General features: G+C 38.5%; 1 protein-coding gene across 1 annotated transcript; it reads left to right on the top strand.

Moving 5' to 3' along the window:
• The first annotated feature begins 432 nt into the window (after nt 1-432).
• LOC111544784 (olfactory receptor 9I1-like) lies at nt 433-1371 on the top strand. Its single transcript, XM_023215440.1, has one exon. The coding sequence runs from the start codon at nt 433-435 to the stop codon at nt 1369-1371; it is 939 nt and encodes a 312-aa protein (XP_023071208.1).
• The last annotated feature ends 12622 nt before the right edge of the window (nt 1372-13993 follow it).

Raw genomic sequence — 13993 nt, 5'->3', positions numbered from 1 at the left:
TGAACAAGGAGAACACATGGACACAGGGAGGGGAACAACACATACTGGGGCCTGTTTGGGGAGGACGAGAGGTGAGGAGGGCATTAGGAAAAAACGCTACTGTATGCTGGGCTTAATACCTAGGTGATGGATTGACAGGTGCAGCAAACCACCATGACACACATTTACCTATGTAACAAGCTGGCACATCCTGCACATGTAGCCCGGAACTTAACAAATAAAATAAAATAAAAATAAAAACAATATGTGCTTTGAAGGATTTCTGAAGGATCAAGTAAAACAAAGTTTGTGAAAAATGTAAAGTGCTTTACAAATCTAAAAGATTATTATAATTACTGAGCAATGATCAAGTCAAGCCACTACTGCCTTAATTTATCTTCGATGAGACGTTATTATTATTATTTTTTAATTTCAGTGGATAACGTTGGCTTCATGACAGAAAATGGCACCATGGTGACAGAATTTGTTCTGATGGGGTTCCCGTTGCAGGCAGACCTGCAGATAGGTCTTTTCTTTGTGTTTCTGGTCGTTTTTCTCATCACCATGGTGGGCAACCTGGACATGATTGTGCTAATTCAGACTGACCCTCGGCTCCAGACTTCCATGTACTTCTTCCTCAGTCATCTTTCCTTGCTGGACATTTGCTACTCTTCTGTTATTGTCCCTCAGTTTCTTGAGACTTTGGGAACTGATAAGATGGTTATCACCTATGAGCGCTGTGCAAGCCAATTCTTCTTTTTCACACTCTGTGCTAGCACCGAGTGTTTCCTTTTGGCTGTGATGGCTTATGACCGCTACGTGGCTGTGTGTAACCCTCTCCTCTATGCCATAGCCATGACACCACAGACCCGCCTGGGGCCGATGGCTGGGACATATGCTGGTGCCATAGTCAATTCTGTGATCCGCACTGGTTGCACCTTCTCTATCTCCTTCTGTAAGTCCAACCATGTAGACTTCTTTTTCTGTGATCTCCCACCCCTGCTGAAGCTTGCCTGTAGTGAAACCAGGCCAAGGGAATGGGTAATCTACCTCTTAGCTTTTCTGGTCATCACAACCAGCATTTCAGTGATTCTTACATCATACTTGTTCATCATTCAGGCTATTCTGAAGATTCGTACAGCAGGTGGCAAAGCCAAGACCTCCACCTGTGCTTCTCACATGACTGCAGTGACTCTTTTCTTTGGAACACTCATATTCATATACCTGAAAGGCGACATGGGCAAGTCGCTTGAGGAAGACAAGATTGTGTCAATATTTTATACTGTGGTCATCCCCATGCTAAATCCAATGATCTACAGCCTGAGAAACAAAGATGTGAAGGAGGCTCTGAAGAAAGTTTTCAATAGGATGAGGGTTTCCCAAACAGAGTAACTCCTGAGCTCCATCAATCCAGAAGTTTCTGCAAATCCTACTCTGGGCTTTTGTCTCGTCCTCTTAACACATGAACCAGATCTCATAATTACAAAGACATATTGAGGCAGAAAAAAGTGAGATTTGGGTTCCAGTACTTTCTTTATTGGCTCTATGACCTAGAGCCAGAAACGATCCACTTCAGTTTTCTTGTCAGTAGAATTTCTGCCTTGCTATGGGTAAAGGTCAAGAGATCTTCAGCCAGGATCAAGAGAGAGGGAATGCCAAAAGGCTTTGTAAATAGTAACATGCTATAAAATATAGATCTTTTCCTTATCATCCTGCATGTTGTGGAGCATTTTCTCAGCTATTTGGATTTTTTTCTATTAAGATCATTTTTGTGCCTAACATGATTACAAAACAGTAACTCATTGTTTACCTAGTAAGGGGCAGTCACAGTTTTGATTGCGGATCGTAGTGTGGATATCAGCCTTGATGAAAGAAAACTTTTCTTAACATTCGGTCGTACTCAATTTAGGATTTGTCATGGAAAAAAGGAGGTGTGTTAGCCTGCTTCCCAAGATGGCATAGAGGACTCAGACACTGTAGAAAAAAGAAGGATGTAATGATTTGCATTAATTATTGGAAACAATTTGATCTTGATGTAGGGCTGAAGTGAGTCCCATATATAACTTTGTAATAGTTCGTGATCACCAAAGGTCAGAAGCTCTATTTTATTTCTGAAGCATTGTTCATGGACCATCTGCCTCAATTAACTCAAGTTATTTCCTATTCTCCAATAATGAAAACCATCATCTACTTTCATCTCCTCTAGGACATTTACTCTATTGTCAGAAAACAGATAGCAATGAATCTGACTGCCACTTTTTAATGACTTCCTCATCTGCTAGAAATATTACCTGGGAAATATCTCCATGGAGACCTCACAATTTTATTCATCAATTCAGCAAATATATACTATCTACTATGTATCAAATATTAAGTTTAGAATATATTAAGTATATATTATATCTACTATGTATCAAATATTAAGTTTAGAGTAATAAATAAGATAGATATGGTTCCTTCAGCATGGAGATTAGAACTTGGGACATAGATATTCAACCATTGCACGGTTAATTAATTAATTAATTATTTTTTACAATTTTGCAAAGTGATACAAAAGAAGCAGCACAGGGTGTTATTAGGCTGTATAATTGGGTGCCAACCTAGTTTGGTGTGATCAGAAAAGGCTTCTGAGAGAAATTAACATTTAAGCAGAGGCTTTGAGAATAAATATGCCATAGTCATGGGTTGTGAAGACTCTTTTAGACAGAAAGAGTTGCAAATTCAAAGGCCTGTGAAATGGGATGCCTTGAGGAACTGGGATTGGCTGTAGCATGAGGGAGTGGGTCTTTGGGTGAGATGCAACTGGTGAATTCCAGAGAAACTGTGTCACAGAGCCTTGCGGATTTGCTTAGGGACTTGTGAACTTTATTTCAAAAGTAGAGTGTGAAATGGTCAGATACGAATTTTTAAAAGATTCCTTTGGCTGCAGTGTGGTGAGTGGAAAGGAGGCTGATGGTGGTGGAGTTGGAGGGAAATAGAGCCACTTTGTCTATGAAACAACAGCTGGTACATCCCAGTGCACGGCATTTGATTTCCATACAATACTGTATGCTTCATTCTAGGACACATGTTATGTTAGAGAAAGCTGGCAGGTGCATGACTTTGATGGTGGCTTAGGACTGATTCTTGGCAAAGTGGCAAAATTGGGGAAATGTGTTTTTGGTGATGCCCACCTTTTCATTGGTGCACTCTTCCTTCCATAAAGTGTGACCGTTCTCAGGTAGACACAGGTATATGCTATTTGTCCCTTCATCAAAATGATCATCAACTACTCTTTCTTAAGGGGTCAGCATGTTTCCATTAACCTCCTACCATATGCCAGACTGTGTTAATGAGCTTAAGAAACCACCCCTTACTGGGCTTCTTCTGTGCTTAAAGGCAGGGAAAGTCTTCAAATGTAAAAACAAAGAAATGAGCAAAATGCTAGACAGTGGGGGTTTGCTATTTTGATAGTGGTAGGAAAAACCTCATACCTCTCCCAATTTCTACTTTGTGAGTGGCAACCAATTTTGCCTATAAATGAGTGATCTTTGATACATCTGCATTATGTTTATACATTTGCCTCGTGTATGCAGCAAGTGGATAAAAATAAAATGAAGCTTTAGTTTTTAGGCAATTATCTTCTGATTAATGTAAAAAGCACTGAGGAACAGTGTATATTATATTGCTATTATACATATTAATAAATGAATAAAAACATTCATAAATTATCTAATTTGTGCCAGATTCTGTACTGAGTTTCCACTTATCTTATTTAAAGATTTCATTCTTAAAATAAAAAGTCTCATTCTTAAAATAGACTCTACACATACTCTTTTAGAAATAGAATTCAGTCAGGAATTCTGGCATTGTTTTCTTTTTTTCCCTCTCACTTCTGAGTGTATTTCTTTTAGGAACTAGACTTTGGAATTATACATTTTTAGCTATAATACTTTGTCCTCAATTTGCCAACAATGACATTGGAAAGATGAAGAAAGCAGATCCTCAAACTCTGAACTGACCCATTAAATTCAGTTCACCAAGAGGCCAAAGTACTATGTTCTTGATCACTTAGAGCGACATCAAAACTTTAATTATGGATTTGTATTTTTCACATATATTAAGCTAAATAAACTAGATAATCAGCTAAATAAATTAGATTATCAGCATGAGAGCATGGGTCTAAGGTAGAAGGATGGAGTATAAACCATACAACACATAATCTAGGGTCTTTGGGAGAAGTGTGTGTGTATATATATATATTTTTTTTGTGTGTGTATGGGAATGCATTTTATCTGAGGGAGCCACAATGCTTCAGATAAGATCAAAAACAACCACACACCATTTTTCTTTTGTCATGAAGATCAGTACAAGACGGATAGAAATACTTACCAGATTTCTTTTTTACCTCCTTGCTCCAATTCTATTTGTCTAAGCTACAGGGAAGAGAAAATGCCATCAAAGCCATGTGCAAATGACTACAAGAACAGAGCTGCCCACGCCCCAATGCCACCATCCCCGTGGATCTCCCATACCTTTTTGGTGGATATGGGGCTAAAGGGCAAAAAAGAAATGAAGCATTTTTGGTTTGAAGGTTTTTACTGGTGATGGAGTTCAAAGAAGGTAAGGCAGCTCTAGTTTTTGAATCTCATTTTGCCTGATTCTGAATTCAAACCTCAAACTAAATTTTCTCCTGAATCTTTCAGATAGAGAATGTGGAGAGGATAAATCACCAGAGAAACTGGGGAGAACCGACAGAAGTTGAAAAGAAAGTAGGCTGTCGGCTTCCCTGTGGTGGATCCGCGAAGTTGCTTGTGGAGATCAAGATGCTTCATGGACATTATACAATTCATCCTTTTGGTCCTGTTGGAAAAGACACTCTCAGCTATTTCCACTCATCTCTTCTTCAAAAATCATGAGTTTTTTCTGAAAGTAGTTGAAAAGAACATTGTGTCTTTTTCTCAACATCTTTGTCCTTATTTAAAACATAATAGTGAGACACAAAAATAAAAAATGACAACAAGAGCAGCAAAAAAGTGCTTTTGATCTTGTAATGGAATGAATATCTAAACTCTTTCTAATTCTACCCTTACTAAATTTGCTTCTTTGGGTATTCAAACCCCTGAAAAAAGCATTGTAAAAATAGCCTGTTGACATCTGTTGTTTTATATATAGACAGAGCCTAAAATATTTCATTCATTAATTCAATAAATTATCTCTGTATTGAGGAGCTGGGCACTCTGCTCCTCGCTGTATTCCTGGTGTGTTGCTTAGGACTTCGCACACAGTTAGCACTTAACTAACTTTAAAAATTTCCTCTTGATTGTTTAAAAGCTTCTTTGGCAGTGAAATACACGTAATATTGAAACTTACATGGTTAAAAAAATTTACCATTTTAACCACGTAAGTACACAATTTGGTGGCATTAAGTACATTCATATTGTCTTGCAACCATCACCACTATCCCTCTCCAGAACTTTTTCATCATCCCAAATTGAAACTCTGTACCTATTAACTCCCCATTTCCCTCTGCCCCCTGCAATCACCATTCTAGTTCTGTTTCTACGGATTTGCTTCTTCTAAGTACTTCATGAAGGTGGAATCATATAATATTTGTGTTTCTGTGTCTGGCTTCTTTCATTTAGCATAATGTTCTCAAGTTCATGCAGTTTGTAGCAAATGTCAGAACTCCATTGCTTTTTATAAATCAATAATAGTCTGTTGCATGGATAGATCATATTTTGTTTATTCGTTAATCTGTTGGTGGACACTTGGGTAGTTTCTATATTTTGGCTATTGTGGATAATGTTGCTATAAACGTGGGTGAACAAAGATTTGTTCAAGTTCCTGTTTCCTATTATTTTGCATAGTATATACTACTTAAAAGTGGAATTGTTGGATCATACGGTAAATCTATGCTTCACTTTTTGAGGCACCACCTACTGTTTTTCACAGCAGCTGCACTGTTTTGCATTCCCACTGGCAATATATAAGGGTTCTAAGTTTTTCACATGCTCAACACTTATTTTCCATTTTTTTGGTAATAGCTATTCTAACGGGCATGAAGTAGTATTTCATTGTGGTTTTGAATCGCATTACCTAATGACTAGTGATGCTGAACATCTTTTCATGTTCTTATTAGCCATTTGTGTGTCTTCTTGGATAAATGTCTATTCAAGTTCTTTACTCATATTTAAGTTGGGTTGTTTGGGTCTGGTGTGGTAGCTCACTCCTATAATTCCAGCGTTCGGGGAGAACCCCTGGTCTCAAGCGATCCTCCTACCTTGGCCTCCCCAACCACTGGGCAACATGATGAGACCCTGCCTCTGCAAAAAATAAAAATAAATTGGATTGTTTGGTTTTTTTTGTTGAGTTGCGTGAGCTCTTTATATGTAGTCATGTACCATATAAGGATATTTCAGTCAACGATGGATCACATATCAATGGTGGTTCCAGGAGGTTATAATGGAGCTGAAAATTTCTGTCTCCTATGGACATTGTAAACATCCTAACATCATAGGACAACACATGATTCACATGTTCATGGTAATGGTGGTGTAAACAAACCTACTGCACTGTCAGCCATATAAAAGTATAGCACATACAATTATGTACAGTACATAATACTTGATAATAAAAGAAGATGTTACTAGTTTATGTAGTTAATATACTAATGTGTTGTTATTTTAGAGTGTATTCCTTCTACTCACAGAAAGCAAGTTAACTCTAAAACAGCCCCAGGCAGGTCCTTCAGGAGGTATTCTAGAAGAAGGCATCATCGACATAGGAGATGACAGCTCCATACATGTTATTGCCCCAAAGACCTTCTAGTAAGACAAGATGTGCTTTTGGTACGATACCTAAAAAATCTTTGCCACATCCAATGTCATGAAGCTTTTCCTCTATGTTTTGTTCTAAGAGTTTTGTCATTTTAGCCTTTATGTTTAGGTATTTTATCCCTTTTTAGTTCATTTTTGTATGGGTATGCCACATGCAAGTTAAGGACCCAACTTTATTCTTTTGCATGGGATATCCAGTTTTCCTAGCATCGTTTGTTGAAAAGAGGCACTCAACTAACTTTTACTGAGATCCTTAATACAATGAGAGTTGATGTGGTACAAAAAGTCTCAGGATTAACAGAAAAGAGCTCTCATACTCATTTTCAGGCCCACCCTTCTTCTTTCTCATCTATTGTTGGCTCCTTTTTACCTGTGGGGCAAATGAAGTCTGGGATGGTTAAATAATCTCAGGTACCCTGCCCCAGGTACCACAGCTAAGTAGCAGCTGTGTCTTAATGTTGCTTTTGAGAAGGTGGTGTTGCATCATTTGCTTTCATTGTTTACTTGGGGAAGGGGATGTTCCTCAGGGAAGGCAAATCCAAATCTGCAGAAGAGTGAATGACAGTTTGAAAAACTGTCTTTGGTATGACTCTTGTTTCATAATACAAACAACATAAAGTAAAACTCTTCTGTTGAAAGCTTGTGGGACTGCACAGATGTTAGAGTGCAAGCGCTGGATGAATGTGAACTAAAAATGCTGGGGGAACATAGGTCTAGTGGGTATTAGCTCATTAAAACTATGTATACACAACCAGTCCTTATTGAGAAAAGACATTTCTAGATGATATAGCCAGGGAATTTATGAATTTATGTCTTAGTTTTCAGTCCCCCAACCTTTTTTTTTTTTTTTTTTTTTTTAACCTTGCACACAGAATTACCCCAGGCATAATGATAACTGCCAGTTACAATAATCTACTGTAGGTAAGAGAATTGGGGTAGAAAGACACTCCAAGACAGTTCAGATTGCATCTTTATCAGGAACCTTGACACAGAGACTGCTGAGTTAACCAGACCATTGTTGCACTTTCCAGGAGCTCTGACAGGCTATGGGGAAATCCTCTCAGGCCAGGAGAACAGCGGTCCTGAGTTCCAGAAATTACAGATCGAGTAGTGATTCTACTCAATCTGTAACTGGTATTACAAGAAGATTGGTATGAGGACCCGGGGAGGTACAGGTGGCAGCTAGTTCTGGAAGCCATGATGTGACTCAGGGATAGGTGGGAGGAGAAAATAAAGAATAGAAACTAATGAAATGGCAGAATCAGAACGTTTATTTTATTTTAAAGCTTTATTTATAATTCACAGATAATATTTGTACATATTTATGAAATTCGGGACATTTAAAATAAGCTAATCACGGAATTCTCTCCAGAAGGGCTGTTTCAATTTGCATTGAATGAAAATGCTGGATCCCCTATGATCTGACAGCACTCGGGAGCATTCATTCTAAAATATCATGGCCAATACTTACTTGGAAAGTATCTCATTATTTTAATTTGTATTTGTTTGATTATTAATGAGCTTCACAATCATCTCATTTGTTTGCATCATTTATATTTCTTTTGTAAATTTTTTATGCGCTTTGTTGATTGATTTATAAGAGTAACTTGTACCTTAGGAAAATCAGTCCTTTGTCTGTCATTTGTATTGCAAATATTTTCACAGATTTGCCTTTTGAGTTCACTCATGATGCTTTCAACTTCCAAAAATGTTAAAATTTGACGTAGTTAGATTTACTCATTGTTTTCTTTTATAGCTTCTAGGTTTTCTATTGATTTTAGAAAGGCCTTCTCTCCAAGATAATCAAATTATTTACCTTTTTTTAAGATTTGCTACAATTTCATTTTTTATGTCTCACACCTTGGATTCATCTTGAATTTATTTTGCACACATGACAGTGCAAGTTTCCATTTCTCTGGGAGATTGCTGGGCGACATGTCTCCCTCTGGAATCCGAGCTCCAGGAGGGCAGGCACTTAGCTTGCGCTGCTTGCCAAAGTGATGCTGGCGCCTGGCACAGAGCCTGCCACCTGGTAGGCACTTAGTAAGCTCTTCTTTAATTAGTACATGATAAAATTCTAGAAGATAGAGGGATGAGCTGAATCTAGCAGGAAGAAATCTTTATTTCTGGATTTTATCCTCTAAAAGAAATAGAAATAGAATAAAGCATGCCCAGAAAATGAAAACCAAGGTGGTAAAGGAACCAGAAACCAAATTAGAGGAGGCACTGGGGATGCTTACTTTGGAAAAAATTCAGTGAGGAAATCTCTTCCTTTGTTCAGTGTTAAGGAGATGGATGCCTTGGCTTTTAGAGTTTAAGAAAGAGCTCTGGAAGGAACTGTTCAAAGAGAGGAGGGGTTGTCTTTGGAGATGGTGGGTTCCCTTTCCCTGGGAGTGCTCAAGTGTAGATGTATGTTTTCTTGGGGACTGTTGTGGAAGAGTCAAACATCAGGAGCCAAGCAAATGAGTGATATGGACTCAGGATAATTCAATAGGAAAGGGTGGGTCATGCTCCATAGGAGCAATGACCTCTCAGCTCTAACCAAGAGATGCCATGTGTTGCAAGAAATCTGCATGTTGTTTTTCAAGAGAAATTTGAAAACAAATTTTAAAAAATGGAAAGTTTATTGATTTTTTAAAACTTGGGTTGGTTTTAAAATCCCGATTTGATGTCTGGATTTCTCTTTCGGCCCAGCAGTTTGCAATCTCCATCACAGATAAAAGTCGAATTGTGTATAGAAAGTGGCCCAGTTTCTGGACTGTATGAGCTTTCAAACTTCTCTACCCTTGGCTCTCTGATTTCCTGAGCTATATAAATGTAAGAGAATATTAATAGTGTCGCTATATCACTAAACTATGACTCAGCATATGAGAAGAGCAGATTGGATGGAGGAAGAATTAGGATTTGAGGGAAGGAAGGTTGTCTCTGGAATTACTCTGCTCTGTACAACCTATCATCATTTTATGCCAATAAATATTAATTGTTGGTAATAATAGATGATGAGCGTCACAGAAGCAAGTCTTAAGAGGAGAGAAAAGGCTAGGAAGTAGTGTTTAAAGAAGTGACAATGGAGAGAGAGAGAGAAGGAGAGAGCGAGAGAGAAGAAGGAGGAGAAGGAGGAGGAGGAAGAGGAGGGGAAAGAGGAGGAGAAGGAGGAGGAGAAAGAGGAGGAGAAGGAGGAAGGAAAGCAACTTTAAACTGAAACTCCCTTGTGCATAAAAGGAAATTAAGAGTTTGAGAACTCTACTCTTAGCCCAGTGGCCTGGAGACACAAGGTCTTCTGCAGGCTCCCTTATCTACTAATAAGATTAAGTGTTTTGGCTTAGCATTAAAAATAGTGCCATGGATTTTTTTTGTTCTGTGATGAAGCTGAGAGAGTTGAAAAGGAATGGGAATTGTTACTGTTTCCCAATCCAACATTATTTTGTTGCATCTTTATAACTATTATTGGAGAGGGTTGAATGTACAGCCCAAGAGAGATGGCTTTCCTTCGTTTAGTGCAGTAGTGTGACTATAGTTAACAAAAATTAACTATACATTTCAAAATAGCTAGAAGAGAAGATCTGAAACATTCCCAACACAAAGAAATGACAAATATTTGAGGTGATGAATATTATAATTACACTGATTTGATCATTACACATTGTATGCATATACCAAAATAACACATGTACCCCATTAATGTGTACAATTATTATGTATCAATAAAAATTTAAAAAGAAAGTTTCCCAGGGTCACATAAAATATCCAGCAGCTGAGCTAGGATTGAATGTTGGCAGTTTGTCTTTAGAGCAGCATTCAGCCATTATGAATTTTACCTCCCACTACACTGGGCTCTTCTATCAGGGTGAGCTGTTAGGTGCTTGCTTTTCATTGCTTAGATGATAGTGATTTTAAGGTACTTTATCAGCCAGGTTCTCTAAAGAAACAAAAGAAAATATATTTTTATCTATATACAGCATTTATATTTCTACCTACCTTCCTGCCTACCTACCTACCTGTCTACCTATCTATCTAGAATTATTTTGGAGAATTTGGCTCATATGATAGTAGGGGCTGGCAAGTCTGAAATTTGCAGAGCAGGTGGCAGGCTGACGACTCAGGGAAGAGATGATGTTGTAGTTCTCAGTCTTAAGTTATGTGGAGGAAGAATTCATTATTTTTTGTGAGATTTTTCCCTTAAGTTCTTCAACTTACAGGATGAGGTAGACCCACATTACAAAGAGTACTCTGCTTTACTCAAAGTCAACTGATTTAAATGTTAATCACAGCAGAAAAAAATACCTTGATGGCAATGCTTAGGCTGGTGTTTGGTTCAATAACTGGGCACTGTAGCCCAGCCAAGTTGACACAGAAAATGAACCACACAGGTTGCTTGAAGAATGTGTGGTTTAGCACTTACTTTTAAGGAAGTGCTCACTCTCAGAGTCGTGCAAGTGCAGGGTCAGTACCTGAAAGTGAGAATCTCCTTAAATTTTGTACTTCCCTTGTCTTACCCTAGTCCTGGCCCTGCTTTCCACAAAAGATCCAAGATAGTGTCTTTAATGTGGGTCTTCTTCTAGCAGTACGAACTGGGAGTCAGACAGACCCAGATTTGATGCTGCCCCCATTATTCCTGTGAGATATTGAACAAGTGGCACAATCATTCTGAGCCTCAGTTTGCTTAACAGTGGAATAGGTATAATAACATCACCTGCTTTCCAAGGATGTTGGGAGGTGATGGAATATCAACTCAGACACAAGTGTGAAGAGTATGATTTGTTATGGCAAATTCTTTTTTTAATTATAGCAGGATAATTTGTTTTAGCATTTTTTTTTTTTTACAATTTTGGCATATGAAATGGCCAAGTCTTGCCTTTTTCTTTTCTTTTTTTTTTTTTTGAGACAGAGTCTTGCTCTTTTGCCCAGACTGGAGTGCAGTAGCACAATCTCAGCTCACTGCAACCTCCGTCTCCCTGGTTAAACGATTCTCCTGCCTCAGCCTCCCGAGTAGCTGGGATTACAGGCACCCACTACCGCGCCCTGTTACTTTTTGTATTTTTAGTAGATGTGGGCTTTCGCCATGTTGGCCAGACTGGTTTTGAACTCCTGACTTCAGGTGATCCGCCCGCCTTGGCCTCCCAAAGTGCTGGGATTATAGGCATGAGCCACTGCGCCCGGCCAGTCTTGCCTTTCTTTTGTGCATTCCTTGATGCTTCATCTTGATTTATAAAGCCTAGAAATTCAACACAATAAAAAGTACAAGCCTATCACCAACCCCTGTATAGAGAGAAGAAGAATGCCACACACAACCAGGAGACAGTGTGATCTGCTGCTACTTTGTGTGGGACAGTCCTTGTGTCCATTCATTAAAACAGGGTAGAAGGTAGTTTCAAAAGTACTGTTAGTAGTTCAAATTAAAAGCTGATGTGTAGGTAACAAAATAGGAGTTCTGTAATTGTATCTTTTCTCTAATTCAAAATGGTTTTCTTGGTTAGTGAGGTCTTAAAATACTTAGAAAAAATTACATCTTGTATGACTGTAATTGTATAGGTATTTTACATATGACCATATGGATTAAAGATCTATTTTCCTTATGATAATAAACACATTATTTAACCAACAGAACATTGTGATATTTCACGGATATATTGGAGACAAAATTTCCTGAGACTTCTTCTGTGTATTGATCTATACTCTCTCTGCTCTCTCTCTTTCTCTGTCACTTTGTATATCTATCCATACATTTGATAATTTTTGGCTCTTTTCCTGGATAGTAGAGCCCTTTGCTGGACTTAGACTTTACATTTTGCAGTTTCAGTTGCAGAATAGTTTAATAAACAATTAGCACATGAGAACTAGGGAAAGGGTGTGGATGATGGAGAGCAGGAAAGTTTGAACTTTTAAATAAGATAATAAGGCATTTTTCTTAATAACCTGTGAGTCAACCTGATGTCTTGTAGCATATGGTTTCAGTTGGTCTTAGATTGAAGACCAAAATCCTGAATCTGACCTGTAAGGTTCTAAGTAATCCAGCCCCAACCAACTACTAGGCTTGCCTGGTACCATACTCTTCTTATCCCTGCCCTGGCTTAAAGGCTCCTTCCAGTCACTCAAATACATGAATATGGCTAATTCCATACTGTCCAGGGTCTGTTCAGGCCACTCCACAGCCTCTACTCACTTTCCTACCAGGGTCGTTCCTACTGACATTCAGATCTCAGCTTACTTGCTCAGTGATCTTCTCAGGCCTTCCCTGATAGGGTCTATGAACCTCTTATTATTTCTCGTAGCTTTATGTATCTCTCCTCTGTAGCACTTAACACAAATGTAATTTTACATTTTTCAGTGATTAATATTCAATAACAGTCTATTCCCCCAATTGGGTTGTAAACATCATGAAGGCAAGGGCTGTGTCTCTTTTGCTCATCATTAAATCCTTATACTCTAGTAGTAAAAATAACACCTGAGAAAAAGGAAAGAAGGAAGAAAAAAAGGAAGGAAGGAAAAGACAGAAAGAAAGAGGAAGGAAGGAAGGAAGGATTATGGAGTGGTTGAGGTAGCCTCTGCTTAATGCTACACATCAAGCTTATAAGTTCTGTTTGATGACCTGTAAGCCAAGTGAGGATAGCCCATCCTGTTCAGAAAGAATTGTATATTGCTGTTTCAATGACTAGCAGCCTCTACCAGCAGGTCTTTTCCTAATGAGGCTTGAAATACAGATGGAATGTTTTTAAAGAACTCTGAGAACTTCATTTTCTGAAAACTGGAGAAGCAGACATGAACAGGGAGGTGCATTAGCTGATGCTTTTCTGAGCACTTCAACTAAATGGCAGATGAGACTTTGAGACTTTCTCCCACTCCTCAGGCTTCACTCCTTATTTGACACCTTCTCAGGCTCTCTTAGTCAGGGATTGTTGGCTATGGCAAATAGAAATCTATTCAAGCTAGCTCAGTAGAGTGAGAGTCTTTTTTTTTTGTAAAGCTAAAGTAGGCAATTTCAAGGATAAGGAAGCTGAACTGCTGTGAGGCCTCATGGGAACTAGGCTCCAGGAGCTGCTGGGAACCAAAGCTTCATTCTCATGTCTCTGGGGTGTCATGGTCCAACTCAGCTCTGCTTCACTCTGATTATTTCTGTCCTTTAAATCAACTTTCTCTGTTTCTATGGGGCCTCAACCTGGCCACTAGCCCACAAACATACATGACTAGTCAGTTCA

Source organism: Piliocolobus tephrosceles, chromosome 13 (assembly GCF_002776525.5).
Source record: "Piliocolobus tephrosceles isolate RC106 chromosome 13, ASM277652v3, whole genome shotgun sequence".
In the NCBI taxonomy this organism is placed as follows: Eukaryota; Metazoa; Chordata; class Mammalia; order Primates; family Cercopithecidae; genus Piliocolobus; species Piliocolobus tephrosceles.
Note: the sequence above shows the minus strand (reverse complement) of the source record. Positions and strands in the feature narration are given on the sequence as shown.